Source organism: Phacochoerus africanus, chromosome 5, assembly GCF_016906955.1.
Source record: "Phacochoerus africanus isolate WHEZ1 chromosome 5, ROS_Pafr_v1, whole genome shotgun sequence".
Lineage (NCBI taxonomy): Eukaryota > Metazoa > Chordata > Mammalia > Artiodactyla > Suidae > Phacochoerus > Phacochoerus africanus.
The window spans coordinates 116,420,183-116,440,732 of record NC_062548.1 but is presented as its reverse complement, the minus strand read 5'-3'; the positions used below and the strand labels follow the sequence as shown (position 1 = coordinate 116,440,732).

Sequence of the window (20,550 nt, the reverse complement as noted above, 5' to 3'; positions counted from 1 at the left end):
TGAGGACGCAGGTTTGATCCCTGGCCTTGCTCATTGGGTTAGTGATCCAATGTTGCTGTGAGCTGTGGTGTAGGTCGCAAACGTGGCTCAGATCCTGCGTTGCTGTGGCTGTGGCGTAAGCCAGTGGCTACAGCTCCAATTAGACCCCTAGCCTGGGAACCTCCATAGGCCATGGATGCAGCCCTAAAAAGATTTAAAAAAAAAAAGAAAGAAAGAAAGAAAGAAAATGCATTTGGAGAGTTCCCTCATTTTATATACTCCGGAATGATTTATGTAAATTTAGAATTACTTATTCTCTAAAAGATTGATAGAACTCAATAGTGAAACCATATGGGCCCTGGATTTTCCTCAGGCTTAGAAGCTTTTATTATTCCTGTTTCTATTTCTATAATGGGAATGGAATAATTCAGATATTTTGTCTCCTGTGTCTGTGTTAAGTGATATTTTTCTGGTAATTTATCTACTTTATTTAAAATTCACATTTTTGGAATAAAGTTGTTCATAATATCTTCTTACTGTCATTTTAATGTCTACAGTATCTGTGATTATGTACCTTATTATTTCTTTTTTTTTTTCTTTTTAGGGCCACAACTGTGGTATATGGAACTTCCCAGACTAGGGGTCTACTTGGAGCCGCAGCTCAAGGCAACTCCAGATCCTTAACCCACTGAGCGAGGCCAGGGATTGAAAGTGTATCCCCATGGATCCTAGTTGGGTCCTTAACCTGCTGAGCCACAATGGGAACTCCTACCTTTTTTATTTCTGAAATCATTTCTACCCTCTCAAGTTTCTTGATCCCATTTGCCAAAGTTGGTGAATTTTATTATTCTTTTCAAAATCCCAAATTGTGACTTACTGAGCAATGCGAAGTTGGACTACAAATCCACAAGAGTTGATTTGTGATGTTATAGAGATATTTTTTTCACTGCTCTGCTTGGCTCTAAAGCAACTCTTCTTGCAGTTTCTGAGGCCTGAGGCTATCACCCTCTGGGGCCCAGCTTTGTGGAGGGAAGATATCCTTTTAGTCTCCACGTGCTGGGCTAGACTTCTGCCCAACTTGAAGCCTGTTGAAACTAAAGCTCAATTTCATCCAAATCTGCAAATGTCACTGGGAATAAAAACAACCTCAGGGTTCTGCCTACTTTTTTTTTTTTTTTTTCTATGCCCACAGTATGCTGAAGTTCCTGGGCTGGGGATCAAACCCCAGCCATGGTATAAATAAACCATTCCTCATCTAAATTCTGACTTACTCCTTTTATCACTGTGAATTCATGATTTCCTTTTTTCATTCAATAGCTTCTAGTCCACTGAAGCTAGATGGACCAGAAGCTATTGTCTGTTTGTTTTTGCTTTTTTAGGGCTGCATGTGCAGCATACGGAGGTTCCCAGGCTAGGGGTCAAATCAGAGATACAGCTGCCAACCTATGCCACAGCCACACCAACACAGCATCCGAGTCCCGTCTGTGACCTCCACTACAGCTCACGACCCCCAACCCACTAAGCGAGGCCAGGGATCGAACCCTTATCCTCATGGACACTAGTCAGATTCATTTCCAATGTGCCATAATGGGAACGCCCCATGACGATGTTTTAATGCTCAGATTGTTCCAGATTTGTCTAGTGGGGGGTCCCTTCAAGGTAGTTTCTGTGTCCTTTTGATATGATCTTATCTTTCCTTGATAAGTTCTTGGTTTTCTTGCACAAGACGTTCCAGGCTCATCGTGTACTTTGGTCTTAGCCCTAGAATCAGCTATTTCTCCAGGAAGCGCAGGGTTTTTGTCACTGTTGTTTTGGTGGAAAATGGCATGTAGAATCTAAGATCTAGCCACAAAGCCCTACTGCCATCACGCTGCTCCTGCTCCCGTACCCTCTTGGCAGACAGAGCCCCTTCCATCCCTGCTTATTTCTCTATCTCTGCAGATCTGTTGAAAGCCCTGAACACATGCCAGTATCTATTTCAATTCACCACCACAGAGTTCATTCTTGCTTTTTTCCCTTTGCATGTATGTAACACCCTTCTCCAATAGTGAGAAATATTCTTCTTGACATACCCATTTAATTAACCTCTGCATGTACACAAAGCCCCAACACTGTCTCTTGAATCCTACTGAGACTCCGAGACGGCCCTGGCTGGCCACTCTGTGTGCCTCCATGGCAGGTGCATCACCCTACTTGCACCGCACCTGATGACAGATCTCTTCCTACAAAGATGCCCTCCTCATGGCACTCAGGCTCTAACAGCACAGGGTGAGCTGCTCACTCATGTAGATGCCCTCTTCATTCTGCTCAGGTTCTGAGTCTCCAGGTGGGACACACACACACACACACACACACACACACACACACACACGGGCTCTGACAAGTCATGCCAAGCTGTGCCCCCTGCTGGATGGCCTCTGCATGCTGCTCAGACTGATGGACCCCCATCACGCTGCCCCTGGGCATGGATGCCCACCTCACTCACCCCAGCTGATAACCCACATGTCCCCTTCATTTTGAGGATGCCTTTCTCATTCTCCAACCCCACAGCAGGCTTCCGAGCCCCATGGACACTCTCCCGTCCAGCCTGGCCTCTGACACAGCAGGCCCCACTCCACGTGGGTGCCCTCTTCATGCTGCTCAGGCTGCAACATCCAAGCCGGGCACTGCTCTTCATGGCCTCCCTCCTTTCACTTGAGCCCAGGCAACCACGAGACAGCCCCCGGCATGAAAGCCTACCTTGCCTCGTTCCACACATGGCTTTAGGACTCAGTTATTCAAGGAGAGAAGGGAAAAGGAGCGTGCTGGAAATATTAACTACATTCAGATAGCTTTTCATGAAATGTTTTAGTAACACAATGCAATGTATGAGTGGAGTGGGTCAGGCCGTGAAATTTATTGTGGAAGGTTTGCAGGATAAGGCTTGGGTGGGAGTCAGAGACCCAGGTTCTGGCTCTGCCTCAGCCACTCACGAGGCAAGCAATCCAGTTCCCTTACATATTAAAAAATGCCGAGGATCTGGAATGTACATCTTTCGCAAAGTATAAAATCAGGAAGTACATGAAAAGGGCTTGGAAGCTGACATTAACGATCACAATAACTGGCATTTCAGGAATGCCTCAGTCCTTTACACACAAAATCATTTCAAATCTTTAACCCTGGGAGGTTCACATCTAACAGAAGTAACTGAAACTTAAGGAGGTTACATGGATGAAGCAATATTTGGAGCCAGGTCTATCCGTTAGACTCAATCACTAAATGGCACTTAAAAAAAAGTGCTGTGTGAAGATAAAAGTCACTGCATTAGAAACAAAGGAACATCTATGTTCTGCTATGGAGCTTAAATTTATATGGAGAATGAATCTTTTTTCTTTTTTGGCTGTGCCCGTAACTTGTGGAAATTCCCAGGCCAGGGACTGAACCTGCACCACAGCAGTGACAATGCCAAATCCTTAACTGCTAGGTCACCAGGGAACTCTGAGAATGAATCTTTTTACCATTCCCCTTCTATACGATAATTCTTGAAAATTCTACATCCTGTAGGGTTTCTCCCTTCTTTTCTATGCAAATATAGCTGAAATGGCAAGACTTTGAGACTCAAAGGGGCAACTCGGAGGTGCCAGTGGGGGCACAGTCGTTTCCTTAGCTGTAAGGTGCGGCCAAGGCAAGGCCCTTGCGTGACGTGGATGTGGATACTACGCTGAAGAACGAAGGCGGGACGAGAGCCCGGCTACGTCCAGGACTCCGGCAGCTTGGAGGGCTGGGGTACTAGCCAGGGGCAGTGACCCTCAGCTCTGGGGGCGGGAGCTGTCAGGAGGAAGGCAGACCTCGGGGCAGAGGCAACCTGGCATTTTCTGGGACTGCCTGCAGATATGCCTGGGTCTAAGTCTCTGCTGAGGGGTCTGGAGAGCTTGTGCAGAGCTGCTTCTGGGCAGCTAGACGGGGCCAAGCAGAACTAGAAACCAGGTGACAGTGGGCACGAGCAGACTGTTCTTCCCAAGACCATAAAAGTCATCGAAATTTTTTTTTTGTCTTTTTGCCATTTCTTGGGCCACTCACACAGCATATGGAGGTTCCCAGGCTAGGGGATGAATCAGAGATGTAGCCACCGGCCTATGCCAGAGCCACAGCAACGCGGGATCCAAGCCTCATCTGCGACCTACACCACAGCTCACGGTAACACCGGATCTTTAACCCACTGAGCAAGGCCAGGGATGGAACCTGCAACCTCATGGTTCCTAGTCGATTCATTATTAACCACTGAGCCACGACAGGAACTCCGAAAAATGATATTTTTAAAGCCAAATAGCAGCGTTCTTCCTCCTGCCCTCAAAAGTAAAAATCTCAGAGCAGCAGGGATTATTCTGGTCCAGGACAAGGCGGGCAGGAGAGGAAACAGACAAAGCCGCAGGGGAAGAGAAGCCGCAGAGCTGCGCATCGTCCGAGCACAATGCTCCCCCTGTGGACACACCAGCCACAGGGACCGGAAGCCTCACCGAGCCATCACTGGTCCCCTCTCTATTGGCAGCAGAGGGACACCTGTGCATGGGAGAAGGGGCTCTTTATCTGTGCCTGGAACAGGACTAGGGTGGTCAAAAGCAACGGCAGACAGCACAGGAGTACAGATACCAGCCCAATGGCCGTCTTTATTTCCTAGGAACAAAGATATGTGGGAAGAAACTCCAAAAGGAAACAGGAGCGTGAATGACCAAGTGACACGAGGGTGGCGTGGCTTCCGAGTCAGGATGGCACACTCCACAGTGGACCTGGTCATACCCTGGTTTCTTGGATCAATATCTGCCCCATCCCCAAGCGCCCCTTACGTGGCGGGTGACAGTGAGGTGGAAAGCTTCCTACTCTATGCCAAAGAGATGGAGGGGCCTCTCAGGGACACGAGACCCTCCCTCTCAAGAATGGAAGTCAATGGCTAAGAATGAGCGGGGCCTGGGTATCACAGACAACCTGAAAATAGTATCACGGGCCCTCTGCGGCTGACAGAACTGGTGCTCCGACGGGACTGCAAGGGGAGCAAAGCTGACCAAGGTGGCTCGGAGTTTTCTTATAGGGAGAGGGCCAGTCTGCCAAAGTGGGCCCAGCACTGCGTTTTCTATAATGGAGCTGGGGGAGGCTGAATCAGAAGCCGTTATCCTCCTCCCAGAGGATTTGCCTCTACCCCCTTTTCTGGTAAAATCCTGCCCCCTGCAAGCCTGGATCTCCAGAGAACAGACTGGCACGAACAAGGAAAAACCTCCTCCTCCTCGTGCACCTTCCGTGATGTGACTGTTTCTGCAGCCCAGACCCCTAAGAGTGAGGTCCTTCGGTGTGGGCTCGTCACCCAGTCCTCCATCAGCCCCGCAGAACCTCAGGGAACGCGTCCCTGTACCAGAGGGTGGCCTCTGGGGCCGGGGCCGAGTCCCGATCACAGTGAGGTCTCCTGGAGGACGAAAGTGGGGCTGATCCCCTGGTGGGCTGGGTCCTCCTCAGGCACAGCCATGGCCACCTTGTCGCTGCTCCTCCTCAGCATCCCGTTACTCATCTTCTCTGAAAACCCAGCGAGGTCCCCGGAGAGGTCCTGGGGAACACGGAGCAGGCGGAACGGGTAGGGCGGACTGAGACAAAGAGGTGGTGAAGGAGCCCACGCGGGAAAGGGGACCCTGCTCTGATCCCACTGTTAAGGAAACCAGCCAGGGGCGGTGGGGAAAGTGGGGAGCGGGCCCGGGGTGAGCACGGGGGAGCAGAGGAAAGGCCAGCAGCGTGGTCTCTCAGGACCAAGACCCTTCTGCCCACCAGGCCCCTGCTCCCCTGTGGGAAGGAGCTGGGCAGCTGCTGTGGGACCGTCCAGGCTCAAGCTACTCGCCAGAGAAAGGGGGCTGCGGGGAGCAGAGGGAGGGAAGGGGGCCCAGGAGCCCCACAGTCAGAGGGGAGGAGGGCCGGCCATCTGGACAACAGAGGTGCTACCTGGCTGTGGGTTCTGCAGCAAAGGCGCTTCTGACAGGACACGGGCAGGAGAGCCAGGAGTCTCGGCCACACTGGGTAGATGGTCCGAGGGTTCAGGGTCCGGCCCCGCATCCCCCCTGAGGACAAAGTGCTCCTGAGGCTCCTGCTGTGTGACCAGGGTACACTCCGAGGCGCCCAGTCCCCAGCCCCCGTCCACCTCCTGGAGCTCAGCCAAGGAGCCTGACTGTCCCAGACACCCAGGAGGTCCCTGAGCTGCAGACTCCAGGGCCCGGAGCGCACCCCCGCCCCACCCCCTTCGGCCTGTCCTTGCTCCTCCGGGTCCCTCCCCCACACCCTCACCAGTGAGCACACTGACAGCCAGGCCCACCACAATGACCGTGGTGGAGTTGTGAGCGCTGTACCATAAATACGACAGGGAATAGAACTGCCGTAGCCCGGTGGACCTGGGGAGAGCAGAGGGGGAGGACAATTAGCAATTCACTGACACGGCATCCCTCCGGCCCCGGCCTCCTCCCTCCTACAAGGCCCTTGGGCCTATGGGACCCAACACCCAACAGTTCCTGAGGCCTCTGGTGGCCCATCCCACAACAAAGCCCCTGGAAAAATCCCTCTAAACTTGGCCATGCCAGCCAAAGAGAAAGAGCATGAGCTCGGACTCACTTGGAGAGGGTAGTCGAGGGCATCAGTGTGGCCATGGTGACAGTGGTCAGATTGCTGGGCAAGGAAAAGCTGGACCCGTTAGCGGGAGGGGGTGCCGTGCCAGGGGCCATGTTGGTCACTATGCTCCCAATGCCAATCCAGAAGGCCATCACGAGTCCAGCCAACAGGCCCACGATGGCTCCCTGCCCAGAGGCACAGCACACACTTTTGTCACAAACATTCACGCCACTTCCCAGCACTCAAGAGGGCCTTGCCAAGCCATTCCCAAGGTCCACCCGTGCACGTGACTGTGCAGCCAGATGAGTCACTCACAGGGGGGTTGGCACAAGGAAAGAACATCCCAAGGCAGAAGAGTCCAAGCAGCGGCCCCCCAACCATGCCAAAGATGCTGATTGCTGCCTGTGGGGGACAGGGTTGAGACAAAAACAAACGAACAGATAGGCTCAGAGACCCCGGCCTCACCAGGCAGGCGCAGCCGCCGCCACTGTCTCAGAGCCCCACGTGCCAGATCTCTCTGCCCATCTCTTCTACCCAGAAGCATCAGAACCCAAGGTTCCAGACAGCGGAAACAGTAAGGGAACGTGCCTCGTGCCCCGAGGCTGATCTCAGATGTCTCCGAGCCGACAAGGCCCCAGGAATGATGCTGGGGCTTCGGGCTACTTGAATCTGTTCACAGCTAACGGGAGCCTAACACAGGGAGGTTTCTGACACCTGCCCGCTACGTCATTCCTTTCACAGCAGCTGTTTCCTCAATTTCCTGCTTTAAAAAGCTCCTTTTCTCCCTTAAAAAAAAGTTGCTTTCTTCTCTCCACAGTCCTTACCTGCAGCACAGGTCCCATCTGGGAGGAAATATAGGCCATTCCCAGACAAAGGAGCCCATAGCCAAAGGCTGGGGAAAAAGAAGGAAGGAAACAAGCAGATGTGAGCTAACATGACAGAAAGCGGCAAAGAAGAGCAAAGCGCCTTCCCCAGCCAACCGATAACCTCAGCGTCCCTGGCAACAGGGAATGTGAACTCAGGCCCCAGCTCCAGTCCCTCCACCCTGTCCTCGCTCCTCGTGACTCAGGAACCTCCCCAGAAAATTCCCCGACACACAAACAAGGCCGCTTGCTTCATCAAGCAAGTGCTGAACCAGGTTAAAGCTGGTTCTTTAAAGCTGGACAGCAGGGCTTGGGTGTGTCTCAGAAAGGACATGGCTCAAGAAATGTGGACCCATGATCCCACCGATGATTCTGGAGAGCATGGTGGCCCGGGCTTCAGAGAAATGAGGGAACCAGGGTTGAATCAGGTCTTCCATCGTGACTGTTGCCAGTGAATTAAAAGCAGAGGATATGGTGCTGAAAGGAGAAAGAGAAAGACGAGTCCAGGAGCTGAGACAGGCAGCACTAACAAGGGGCCCCGCTGAGGGACTTGGGCCCTGAAGGCAGCAGAAGGCGGGGCCGTGCACAGCGCAAACACCACCCTGAGGACGAGGCCTCGGAGGCAGGGACCCCCGGCCTTTCCTAAGGGGGTACAGGTGTGGCTCTAGTGGGTCGATTCCTGGTATCATAACAGACAACGGCTCCTTCACCAAAAGGGGGATCTCCTGGGAGAGGACGCGCTCTGTCCCACACAGATGAGCTGTCCTTTGTCACCCACACACGAACGGGCACGAGGAGGCTCTGAGGGCCCCCGCTCCGCCCGTCACCTGGCACCAAGCAGGGGTTGGCTGTGCCGAGCCTGAGGGCTGAGGGCAGAGGGCGTACCTGAGGGAGCCGCTGAAGAGGCAGGCGACGAAGAGCCCCGGCAGGCCCGGCAGGCCCCGCAGCAGATCCATCACAAAGTACAGGACCAACTGCAGGCGGAGCAGGGGGCACAGCTCTCCTCAGAGGCAGCCCTTCCCCCTGGGGAGCCGCCCTCCCCTGCACGCGCCAGCCGGTCTGGGGAGACGGTGCCAGGCACTGCGGTGCCAGGCTCGGTGCGCAGAGAGAAAGCGGGCTCTGGAGAGAGAGGGATGCAGCCCGCTCCCAGCTCTGCCCCCGCAGGTGGTGACCTGAGCACGCTGGCCACTGTGTGTGGCCACGTTTTCTCCTTTGGGAAATGACGCCATCGAGGGGGGCGAGGAGCGTGTGACGGCTCCCGCAGAGCACGTGCAGAGCGATGGGTCGGCAGGGTGGGCACGCGGATTAGCTGGGGGCAGGGATCCTCACGCGCCGGGCTGGCGAGCTCAGAGCATGAAGGACTTTGCAGCCACTTTCCACCCAGGGTGGGGGTCCTTTCTGCAGCCGCCCGGACGGCCCTTGGGGGGTACAGGATGGGGACGGGGGGGGGGGGCCTCTCACCTGGTCAGGGGCTGCCTGAGTCTGCTGGGGGCTCATGGGATACTCCTTGTAGTAGGCGAACATGACCAGGCCAATGAGGCAGCCCATGCAGAGGACCACCTGCTGGCAGGGGAAGACGGCGTAGCAGGAGCTGCAAGAGGGCCAGTGCCGAGCGCGAGTGAACAGCGTGGCGGGAGCCCCAGGAAGGGGAGCCGTGTCCTGCCCAATGGGGGTGTGTGCTCGGGCATCCTGGCCCCACCCCAACTGCCCCCGCGGGACCGGGGCCCACTCTCCCCCCAGGCTGTGCGCCCTGTCCCGGCACTCACAGCACGGCAGCCTTCTCCGTGCGGGAGCTGAGGTAGCGCTGCACCTGGGCCTGGTTCACCCCATACAAGGAGAGCATCATGAAGACACCCCCGAAGGCCAAGGTCCAGAAAGTGTGCCGCACAAAAGGGTCCGGATCCAGCCTGCCGGAGACACCAATGTGTCACTGCTGCCCTCCTCGCCCTCCTCCAACAGGGGGTAGAGCAGTGAGGTGGCTGCGGGAGCCAGGGAGCTATTGAAGGCAAGAACCTCGGACTTGAGACGGGGCAGCAAGCTGGAGGGTGTGGGGTGGGGGTGGGGTGCCATTCCTCCACCCCACAGCCTCACCCCACGTACCAGAAACGCCCCCCACCCCCGTGCTCACCCTCCACCTCTGCAGTGTGGCACCTCGGCTTTCACAGCCGGCCCTCTGCTGACTACGGCCCTGAGCGCAGGCTCTAGGATGGGTTCAGTTCCCAGGCACCACAGCCCCCAGCCGGGGAAGGGATGTACTTACTCGATTCCAGAGATGAGACCATGCTGGGAAGCCACGTCCCACACATGCCCCAAGCCGCCCACCTTGGCCGACCCCACAATGATAACCGCCAGCTGCCCTAGGAACATGACCAACGTCTGGAACACATCTGTCCAGATGACTGCCTTCAGTCCACCCTGCAGGGCAAAGACAGCACACCCGCCCCAGATGCCTACGAGGCCACACCACGCGCGAGGGCACTAGACGGCCCCCCAGGCTCGCAGCGCTGCTGAAATCCTGTTGACAGCGTTCCCACCCCATCCCCTACCCTCCTGACCCATCACCTCATCCCCTTTTCCCACATCTCTCGTGTCATCACACCCTAGAGTTTCACGCCATCTCCTCACCCATATGCCCATCTCATCTACAACCCACCTACTTGTCCCTTTGTTCCCTTTCCTCCCGTCGCCCTCCTGATTTCACCTCTCCTCCTCCCTCCCCGGAGACGGACGGCACTTACCAGAGCCGTGTAGATGTTACAGACAATGCCTAGCGTCAGCACGGACAGCCAGAGATCAAAGCCAGTCACTGCGAACAGACAAAAGTCACGTTCCTGCCTCCAGAGGAAGGTGTCCCAGCAGGGAAGCCCAAGAAGCCTGGGTAAGACGTGCACTGGCTGGTCATTAAGATGGATGGAATCAATCATTTACCACAATGGGGAAAAAAAAAAGGTTTGCAAAGCTCCACCAAAAGGTGTTGATTAACCAATTCAGCGGAGGCACAGTCAGGCTGATTTGCTTTTCACCTTCAGGAGAGACCAGCTGAGGGCCCAGGCAGTGAAATAACTTCCTGGTCAAGGTCGGATTCTTTTCTGCACACCCTCCTCTACCCGCCCCTCCCACAGGTTCCCCCAGCCTGCTGTGGCTGCGAGCCAGGGGCTGGGACTCCTCACCTGCATTGAGGGCCAGCGACGGCGCATAGAGGACAACTCCCATGTAGATCACCTGGCGGCCGTGGAACAGAGACCGTGAGCGGAAGAGGAGACGAGGGTGGGCAGAGCGGGGAGGAAAGGAGGACCTCAGCTCCGGTATTCCCATGGCCTCCCTTCCCCTAGGCTCACCTCCCTCTCCCTCCTTCCAGAGTCTGGCTTGCTGCCACCAGTCTCTGTGTCAGAACCGGAAGGATGGAAGCAGGATGGCCCGGGGGCAGGGAAGGGGGTGGGGGGCGCTAGCAGGAACTTCGGTGGCGCCAGTCTGAGAGGCGGGGAGGGGGAAGGCTCCAGCTGCTGGGGTCGCGCCCCCCACCATGCCTCCATCCTTGTTCCACTTACCATCTGAAAGATGAAGGTCACGGTCCCGCAGACCCGCACAGCCTTATTGAACCGGAGCTCCAGGTACTAGGAGGAGTAGATATTTTTAAAAAAACCTCAAGGTATTCCTCCCCACTCCACCCCTAACCCTTCAGGCACAACTTTCCACCTAAGGCCCCGGAACAGACGAAACATCCAGCTCCCCCAGGGCCTCCCTCAGCACAGCACCTTCTCCTCCTCCTTCCGCCCCACTGCCCTCACCCAGAACGATCGATCGCATAAACCCACCACGCGCTCCCCGTCACTCTCACTGCACTGAGGAGATCCAGAGGCTCGGACCCCTCACGGGTGCCCTGTTCCTCCGCTCCACCCCGACCCTGGGGGTCTCTGTGCCCCTCCCTGCTCACCTCATAGGCACTGGTGAGATGCAGGCGGTAGAAGATGGGGATGAAGACGTGTGCTGGGATCAGGAGCCCCAGGAAATAGCAGCAGCCCAGGAACCAGTACTGGGTCCCAAATCGGTAGATCTCGGACGGCACGCCCAGGATGGCCACGGCGGACTGGAAGGTGGCCAGCAAAGACAGCGCCACAGGAAGGCAGCCCATCTTGCGGTCAGCCAGCAGCAGCTGGCCGATGCTGTGCCGGCCCCAGCCACGGTAGGCGTGGTAGAGCCCAATGATGAGCGAGAGAACCAGCAGCAGCACGAAGACCACATAGTCCGCCGTGGAGAAGGTGGAGGCACTCGCGCCTGCATCTGAGGCTGGGGCGGGGGCGGTGGAGGGGCTCACCCCCACGTTCATAGCTTCTCCGGGACCGTGTCCTGCAGCCGTCGGCTGCTCCTGCGCTCTGGGCTGCCACTTGGCTGGGCGGTGACGGGTGAGTGGCTACCATCTGACCCCCAGCCACTGCCTCACGGTCCTTCTCCACCACCAAGGGGCATGGTCCAGGGGGCGCTGCAAAGAAATCGGCTCTTGGTCAGGCCTGTCCTACCTTCATGGCCACCCACCCCTGGGCCTGTGTATCCCACACCCGCCAGACTTGGACCAGCCAGCTCCTTGGCGGCCCTTGAAGGTCTGGAAGGTACTGATATGGGTTAGGCAGGGCAGAGAGGGGAGGGAGGAAGCAGCAGATTGGGACAGCCAGGAGACAACTTCTGGGCCAAGCGCTTTTTGGGCATACACAGCTGTGAAACTTAAGAACCTTCTCAGGTCTCCACCCTAGCAGCGGAAGAAAAACTAACTCTGGCCCATGTTTTGTCCCAGAATTCCCTGCCTCCCCTTGCAGGCAGAGACCCAGTCACTACAATGTACTAAGCCAGCAGAGCCCAGCCTAGCGCCACGACCCAGCAGGGAAGAAGAAACAGAGACAAATGACGCAGGGCCTCCTCCCTTCTCCCAGCCTCCGCCTCTGCCCCTCCGGTGTCCCCTTCTGAGCAGCGCCCCTTCTCAGCATGGATCACCAGAGGGACCACCTGCATAGCAGCCCAAAACTCCAGCGCACACATCCCCAGGCAACCCCTCTCTCCTCCCCAACAAGGCTAAACAAGCCCTGCCACCCGCCTCTCAACTCCTCTACCTGTAACACCACCGTCAAGAGCAGATCCAGGAAGAGGGACGAGATTCAAGTGCGAGGGCACCAGGCTGGAGCCAAGCGCGCAGAGTTCCAATGTGGAGAGAAGCAAAGCAGCCGGGGAGCTGGCGGCCAAAGAAACAGTCAGGGAAACTGGTCCTATCCCACTAGGGCAGACACCTGCCTAGAGAAGCAGTCCTTGTGCGGAGGCAGAGCTGCCTGGAGAAGCTGTGTGTCTGGAGCCAGGCAAAGGCTGAGGGTCGGTCTATAAGGGAGATGAGGAACTGGGGGTGGAGGGAAGCTCAGCAGCTATTTGTTCTGGCCCCTTCAGGGAACCAATCACTGTGATCCAAATGGCCCTATCACCCTCCAGCCCCCAAACCCCAGCTCAGCTCTAGAGGCTCCAGAATGGGGAGCAGGGAGCTCACGGTCAACAGCATTCCTAGGTGGATTAGGAGTCACACTTGGCGCTGTGGGCGAGGGGCACCTGGAAAGGAGCTGCTGAGAGCAGACAGGAAGCTTGCTTTTCTGACTTCTGTCCAAGAAATACTAATCCTCAAAGAAAATACCCTTATCCTCAGGACAAGGACCAGATCATAGCAGCTCAAAACTTATAGGAATCTGGAGTTCCCATCGTGGCGCAGTGGTTAACGAATCCAACTAGGAACCATGAGGTTGCAGGTTCGGTCCCTGCCCTTGCTCAGTGGGTTGATGATCCGGTGTTGCTGTGAGCTGTGGTGTAGGTCACAGACGCGGCTCGGATCCTGCGTTGCTGTGGCTCTGGCGTAGGCCGGTGGCTACAGCTCCGATTCGACCCCTAGCCTGGGAACCTCCATATGCCGTGGGAGCGGCTCAAGAAATAGCAAAAAGACAAAAAAAACCCAAAAACTTATAGGAATCTTACGAGATCACTATTACAACCCCCTCATTTACTGACAAAGACATTGAGGCCCATGAATTTAGACCTCCTCACATGATGACAGCTAATATGTTCTGAACACCTGCTCTATGATCCAGCAGTGTGCTACATACTTTATAAGTAGTACCGATACTAAAGCAGTAACCATGCCTATCACTTTCAAAACACCATGTCTCAGGTTGTGCACGTTTTAGGAAAACGCTCTAGTTCTCAAGGGTTCCACAGCGTGATACAGAACAAGGGAGAAAAAAACTGTGCTGTCTGTACCTGTGACAGGTGATCCACCGGGAGTCCCTCCCTCCCTCCTTCCAGAACTGGGACTGCAGCAGTGTTCACTGTCCTCAGTCATTCCTGGCACAAAGTTTAGATTTCAGCTACTCTAGAGACAGATTCATGTAAACTATGTCTTCTGCTCCTGCCCACTAGGAGAAAGATCAGCCTAGCTGGCTTCCGGCTCTCCTACACTGTGTTCTTGGGCAGACATTGCCTGGCTGGCAAGATATGGCTTCACACAGACCAAGCCTGAACTCTGAACCTCTTGGAGCTGATGATGAGAGGAAATCAGAGTTGGCAGCTCTTGGATCACATGTTCTACTGAGTCACAAATGTGAGTCCCAGGAACAATGTTCCCAACAGGCCACTCGATTTAACCTAAAGATGCCCTGAGCCTTTGTACATTGCAACACCTGGAGATTTCCCATTCTTTGGCAAGTTTTTACTGCTGTGATAGAGGTGATGGAAAGTACCAGAGAGTGAGAGATCTCTGCTGTGGGCAAATAACAACACGTAGAGGGCAAGAGTTAATGATGTGGCTGGGCAGGTGTTTGGAGCAAGGAAGGAAGGTCCCAGGACAGACTGGAAAACAGAAGCACAGAAACGGAGATCCTCCACTGTTGCGGTAAAGCGGCAGGGCTTCCTGAGAATTCTATTTGCATGAGATACAGAGAACCCTCTTAGATGGCTGAAGAAAGAGAGCGAGCCTGGCAAGACGGGAAAAACCTGACCCAGTAACCAAACCTTCATCAGACATGGTTCTAAGAACAGGATAGAGATCTTCTGAAAACTCTACACTGGTCTACATATCCCATGGACTTGCATCTCTCCAAGGGAAGCCAAAAGGAAGAGACGGGTTGTTCCACTAAAACTGGCACATAGGGCACAAGATGCTGCCTGTGGGACCCTTTTAAAAAGTCTAACATACACAGATGAGAAAGAGACTCATTTTTCACCACCTTAACCATGCCCCCCCCCCCCTTTGGTAACAAACTGCATGGCTTTGATTTCTACAAAAGACAAAGGGGCCACTTTGGGACCAACCTTCCTAGGGCTTCAAAATTTGACCTCGTGCCTAGAATTCTTCAAGGTCTGAAAAGCTTGAGGGTCCTCATTAAAATCCTAGTAACTACAAAAGCCTTAGAAAATGTGCCAGCCCTCTGAGAGGAAATCCTTTCAGAAGCTTCCTGACACCTGGGGCTAGGTGGAAGGGAAGCCTGGCTCCTTAAGATAAGCATTGGTTAGCTTTGATGAACTCCTGATGGCCCTAACCAAAGCCAACACTCAGTCCCTCCCAGCACACGAGCTCGCTCTCGCTCTCAGTGCCCTTCGGTCAAGGCCCCAGGGCCAACCAGGTACAGCATTCGTCTTACCCTTACCTCCGCCGCCCAGCCAAGGCTAAGAAGGTCCCGTGGTTCTTCCCGAGTTCTGCATCACTCTTTTTTTCTGGCAAACAAAGAAGATGAGGAATTAGGGAAGCATATCGCCTTCCCCTATCTCCTTGCCAGGGCACCAGACACCGCGTGGTTTCAGGACGGAGGTGAAAAAGCGTGCCTCGGGTGTCCCCAGGCTCCTCTCCTCCCAGGGGGGTTTGCCCTTAGCCCTTCGCTCCTCCATCTCCCTTACCCTCTTTACTTTCTAGCTTCTCTCCCCCCCTCCACAGGCGAGGCGGCGGGACCACTACCACCTCGCCCGGGGCACCTCCGATCTTCCCCGGCCACCACGCTCCCGGCCGACTCATCCCGCCCCTTCTCTCCCGCCCCTCCCCTCCCTACGCCACTCTCCGGAGCCTCTATGCTCCGGCCCACCCCCTTGCGGCCCGCCCTCGTCCCGCCCACCTGCCGGGTCTCCGCAGGAGGGTCCGCTCTGGCCCCGCCGCGCCTGGCCCGGTGACAGCAGGGTCCCGCCCCCTGCCCGCCCCCGCCGCGCCGCCATGTTTACTGAGGGCGGAAGGATCGGCCCCAAGGCGCTGCGGCGACGCGACCTCGGCGTCCAGGCTGGAGGAACGCGGGGCTGAGAGAGCGGTCGTGGGGAGGCCTTCATTTAACGGGGAAAAGAAGGGGCGGTCCGGCCCCCCGAAGGAGGACGAAGGCCCACAAAGAAGAGCGCTGACCTCCGCGCGCTGCGGCAACTCCCAGCCGGCGGACTGGCCGGGCTGACCGGCCGCTCAACTAGCCACATCCCCGGGAAGGGCCAGAGGCGGTGGGGGCGGGGCCACACTCGCAAGTCTCGCGATCAGCTGAGAAGGACGGAGGGAGCAGAAAATGGCCCGTTCCGGGTTCCGCAGTCCCTCGAGCTTGGTGCCCCGGGCTGCAGCCCTGCTCCTCGTTCTGAGCGTGCCAAGGGCTTTGGCGTTACCCGAGGTACTGAAGCAAATTAGAGGCTGGGTTGAAACAGAGTTCCTCGCTGGCCCTCGGCTCTCCCCTCTTGGCCTCTCCCCTGCCAGCCCGCAGCCCGGATTTCGTCCCTGGGGCCTCCCTAGCGTAACCCAGTCGTCTCCCCGCCGGAGTACTCACGCTGCTGTCTCCCAGCGCCAATGTCCAAAGACCTTTGAAATTTGACCTCCTCCCTCCTTAATGTTTGAGTAACTTTAAGTTATCCTTTCTACCAACAAGTCCTCTGGCTATTCTGCAAAATCACGACGCACGAACGCCGTATACCCTGCGGTGGCTGGGCTGTACATTCTGTTATGCTTGATGAGATCTTTGTGTACCTGCAGTCCTTTTATACCCGGTCAAATCGCGGCTGGCAGATTGAGAAGTCATTGGAGAGGGCATAATAAATATGTTCCAATAGTAATTCTCAAAGATGAGGTCCTTCCCTGGATGAGATCCGGTACAGAAATTCTCTGGTGCCCTGTTTTGGCACCTGGATCCAGAAACGCTGTCTTCTAGTAAATCTGACGTAAAGGTAGGACACGTCTATGCCCTGAGTTAGAGGAATTCTAGACTGGCAGTTAGTCTTTGGTCCCTGTTTTGTTTTTGTTTTTTTCCCTTGGCTTTTCTTTCTGGAGTCCTAATAGTTTTATCTCTTCTGCAGATATGCATCCAGTGTCCAGGAGATGTGCAAAATTTGTCAGAAGTGGCCCTTTATTGTAAACAGACACCAGAGCTAATGCTGCAAGGCCGCTGCTGCCTGAATGGGAAGGGCACCATCCTGGGGTGAGGAAGGAGAAGACCTCTCTGGATATTGGAAAAGAGTTCCCAAACTGGATTCTTCAACGCTTGCCTGATTGGCTTTTAGGATAACTATTGGTACCTATTTTGGAGGCCTCTAAACTATGAGTCTCAGACTTTAAATCTGTTATAGCATTTTTGGCTAAGTAAACTACCCTGTGGCGCTTCCTGGTTGAAATGAGTAAATGTCATAATATTTGCCTTTTCTTTTTTAAAAGTCTTTATGGCTTTGTTTTTTAAAAAAATTCTTTTATTATCAACTCTTTGGCTCATTTACTATGTGTCTCCAAGAAGTGACTCCTTTGGCCTCCAGGACACTGTGATATGATTTTGTTCTCTTTCTGATTAATTCCTGTTTGTGTTTAAGGCAAATTCTTCCTCTTGTCTCTTTATGCAGATTAGCTTCTGCATAGTTTTCCCTGTACACTCTTTTTTTGGGGGGAGGGGCTCATTTGCGGCATACGTAGGTTCCCAGGCTAGGGATTGAATAGGAGCTGAAGCCACCGGCCCAGGCCACAGCCACAGCAATGCAGGATCTGAGCTGCGTCTGTGACCACCATAGCTCACGGCAATGCTGGATCCTTAACCCATTGAGCAAGGCCAGAGATCAAACCCACATCCTTGTGGATACTAGTTGGGTTTGTTAACTGCTGAGCCGTGACAGGAACCCTCCCCATACACGCTTGACAATCCACGCTTTTATTACGGCTTCAACCATTATGCAGGTGTCTCCTAAAACTAGATCTCTTTTAGTATCCTTTGACCTCTCTGTTAGCTCCAGGTACATGTGGGTACCACTCAATTCCTATTAAACTTTTCCTCTCTTCAGACACAAGATGTCAGATGTCTTGCTTCCATTTTCCTCTTCCCCTGATCTACCTAAATTCTTTATATTAAACTTTCTGAAACCAACTTTTCTCCATTATTACTCTCTGGCTTTAAAATTAGGCTTAGGGAGTTCCCACCATGGCACAGTGGTTTAAGAATCTGACTGCAGCCGCTAGGGTCTCTTGAGAGGCTCGGGTTCAATCCCTGGTCTGGCCCAGGAGCTTAATGAATACCGCATAGCTGCACTTGCAGCATAGGTTGCATTGATGGCTGAATTCAATCCCCAGCTTGGGACCTTCCATATACTGTGGTATGGCCATAAAATAAAAAATAAAATGAAATAAAAAACAAAATTAGACTTAGGAGTTCCTGTCGTGGCTCAGTGGTTAACGAATCCAACTAGGAACCATGAAGTGGCGGGTTCAATCCCTGGCCTTGCTCAGTGGGTTAAGGATCCGGCGTTGCCGTGAGCTGTGGTGTAGGTCACAGACGAGGCTTGGATGCCACGTTGCTGTGGCTGTGGCATAGGCCACCTACAGCTCCGATTAGACCCCTGGCCTGGGAAGCTCCATATGCCAAGGGAGCGCCCTAGAAAAGGCAAAAAAAAAAAAAAAGTCAAAATTAGACTTAAATGGTCTGTTGCCCCAGTATCAAGTTCAAACCAGGAACTACCACAGACAGGCCCAACCCACCTTTCTAACATTACTCCCAATTCTTTGTCCACTCACACCCTACTAGAGTACCTCGTGTGTGGCCTTGGCACACCTATGTTCAATTAACATAAAGGGGGGTTGTATTCGTTTACCTTAGAGGAAGGGGTGACACATATACTTTCATGGATTACTTTATTTCCCTCAGGCTGGATCTCCAGAACTGTTCTCTGAAGGACCCTGGTCCAGACTTTGCTCAGGCACATACTGCTGTCATCATGTAAGTTGTTAGTTATCCTTCCTCCCAAAAATGTGCCCTATGGCAAAGGGTTTATGGGAAAGTCTTTGAGGATGGACTCCTAAGAAAATGGTTGCATATTCTCTACACTTGTTCAAGTTGTTCAGTTGTTCAAACTCAGCACGAGAACTGGTTTATCAGTTCAGCAAGATGCATGCATGGAAGGAGAGTGTTTTCCTAGAGCACAGTGCTAACAGTGTACGCTTTGCAGAGACCTGCAGGCAAACCCCTTCGAGGGCGACTGGGCCAACACCTTCCGTGGCTTTACCCAGCTCCAGACTCTGTGAGTAATGGTATGGGGTAGGGGAGAAAATCAAAGACAGGCAGCACTGTGAGCTCAGCAACTTTGGGCTGCATACATGACTGTTTGTGTTGTGTTCAGGATACTGCCACAAAGTGTCACCTGTCCAGGAGGTATCAATGCCTGGGATGTTGTCACTTTTTATATAACCAACCAAACCTGCCAAGGACAACGAAACCTTTGCAACAGCACTGGGGACCCAGGTATGCTGTCTCACCTTCACCCTTCTGGAAACTGCCCTTCCTCCCTTGTCTTCATCACTTTAGATCAGAAAGACAGTCACACTGCTTAAGTGCCTTTTGTTCAGGTTTCGGAAGCTTTAATCCTTTGGAAAGAAAAGGTCTCAAAGTGATTTTTTTATGGTGATGATGACATTCTGATGATCTATAATCTTCTTTCCTCTCTACTTTGACCTAGAAATAGTTGGGAGAATCTAAATTGAAGCAGATATTTGGGAAACATATTAATGAAATCCAGTGATGGTCTCTGTTTTTCTCTGGTTTCTAGAAACGTGTCCTGAGAATGGATCTTGTGTCCCTGATGGTCCTGGTCTCTTGCAGTGTGTTTGTGCTGATGGCTTCCATGGCTACAAGTGTATGCGCCAGGTGAGGAATTAGGCCTTCTCATTAGCGGTAAGAGAAATGCATAGAGCAAGTACCTCTTTAAAAGAAGAGCCATCAGGAGTTCCCGTCGTGGCTCAGTGGTTAACAAATCCGACTAGGACCATGAGGTTGCAGGTTCGGTCCCTGGCCTTGCTCAGTGGGTTAAGGATCCGGTGTTACTGTGAGCTGTGGTGTAGGTCGCAGACACGGCTCAGATCTCGCGTTGCTGTGGCTCTGGCGTAGGCTGGCAGCTACAGTTCCGACTGGACCTCTAGCCTGGGAATCTCCATGTGCTGCGGGAGCGGCCCTGGAAAAGACAAAAAAAAAAAAAAAAAAAAACCATCAGACCAGAAGCTGATTCAAGTCACCCAGAGAAGGAAACTATAAGAGAATTGCCCTGGATGATTGCATGGGTATACTAGGGGAGAACTGGGTGTTGGGTTGTAAGCCCTTGGTGTAATCCTGTATGAAATTTTTTGGGTTTGTTATTCACAGGGCTCATTCTCACTGCTCATGTTCTTCGGTATTCTGGGATCCACGACATTATCCATTTCCATCCTGCTTTGGGGGACTCAACGCCGAAAAGCCAAGGCTTCATGAACCACACAGGTCTTCTTACTGACCTAAAGATCATCCCCATCTTAGTCCAGCCAGGGGGATTTGCTTCCTAGACATCGTTGGTCAGCAAAGATGACCAGAAGTCGTTGTTTGAAGGAAGATGGACATTTGCATAACCTTAGTGTGTTGCAGACGCACCAGTCCAGGAGTGGACTAGTATCAGTTCTCATTTGTGCTGCTGACCATAATAAATTTTTTCTTTTGCTTCTCTCTTTCTCCCTTTTTTTTTTTCTTTTAAGAGAAGGTGCCCTGGATTTGGCTTTGTGTGTTTATTGGTTGGGGTGGGAGAAGCTACTTCGGGAGGGCCGGTTTTCTCAGGTTACCCCTCGCCT

The 20,550-nt window shown here is 53.6% G+C and overlaps 2 protein-coding genes and 1 long non-coding RNA gene across 10 annotated transcripts; 2 read left to right on the top strand and 1 right to left on the bottom strand.

Moving 5' to 3' along the window:
* Window positions 1–4,599: 4,599 nt before the first annotated feature.
* Window positions 4,600–15,777, bottom strand: SLC5A6 (solute carrier family 5 member 6). 7 transcript variants are annotated; one of them, XM_047782421.1, is made up of 18 exons: window positions 15,687–15,777; window positions 15,125–15,191; window positions 12,560–12,678; window positions 11,392–11,937; window positions 11,006–11,071; window positions 10,628–10,679; window positions 10,196–10,263; window positions 9,718–9,872; window positions 9,224–9,364; window positions 8,919–9,048; window positions 8,343–8,431; window positions 7,822–7,934; window positions 7,419–7,486; window positions 6,910–6,996; window positions 6,598–6,779; window positions 6,277–6,380; window positions 5,938–6,053; window positions 4,600–5,551 (listed from the first exon to the last, which is right to left on the bottom strand). In XM_047782421.1, the coding sequence occupies exons 4-18, from the start codon at window positions 11,782–11,784 to the stop codon at window positions 5,399–5,401; spliced, it is 1,917 nt and encodes a 638-aa protein (XP_047638377.1). In that variant the 5' UTR covers window positions 11,785–11,937; window positions 12,560–12,678; window positions 15,125–15,191; window positions 15,687–15,777; the 3' UTR covers window positions 4,600–5,398. The 7 variants fall into 7 exon arrangements, with proteins under 7 accessions (XP_047638377.1, XP_047638381.1, XP_047638380.1 ...); XM_047782425.1 differs by having other exon boundaries at window positions 15,119–15,191; window positions 15,584–15,706; XM_047782424.1 differs by having other exon boundaries at window positions 15,584–15,706.
* On the top strand, window positions 12,658–14,674 carry LOC125128246 (uncharacterized). Its single transcript, XR_007135185.1, has 2 exons — window positions 12,658–12,812; window positions 13,899–14,674. It is a non-coding gene; the product is annotated as an uncharacterized LOC125128246 (long non-coding RNA).
* Window positions 15,778–15,978: 201 nt separating the features above from the next.
* ATRAID (all-trans retinoic acid induced differentiation factor) lies at window positions 15,979–20,426 on the top strand. Of its 2 annotated transcripts, none has more exons than XM_047782428.1 (7): window positions 15,979–16,108; window positions 16,785–16,906; window positions 18,608–18,679; window positions 18,909–18,980; window positions 19,080–19,201; window positions 19,506–19,603; window positions 20,096–20,426. In XM_047782428.1, the coding sequence occupies exons 1-7, from the start codon at window positions 16,010–16,012 to the stop codon at window positions 20,198–20,200; spliced, it is 690 nt and encodes a 229-aa protein (XP_047638384.1). In that variant the 5' UTR covers window positions 15,979–16,009; the 3' UTR covers window positions 20,201–20,426. The 2 variants fall into 2 exon arrangements, with proteins under 2 accessions (XP_047638384.1, XP_047638386.1); XM_047782430.1 differs by lacking the exon at window positions 15,979–16,108 and adding an exon at window positions 16,117–16,655.
* The last annotated feature ends 124 nt before the right edge of the window (window positions 20,427–20,550 follow it).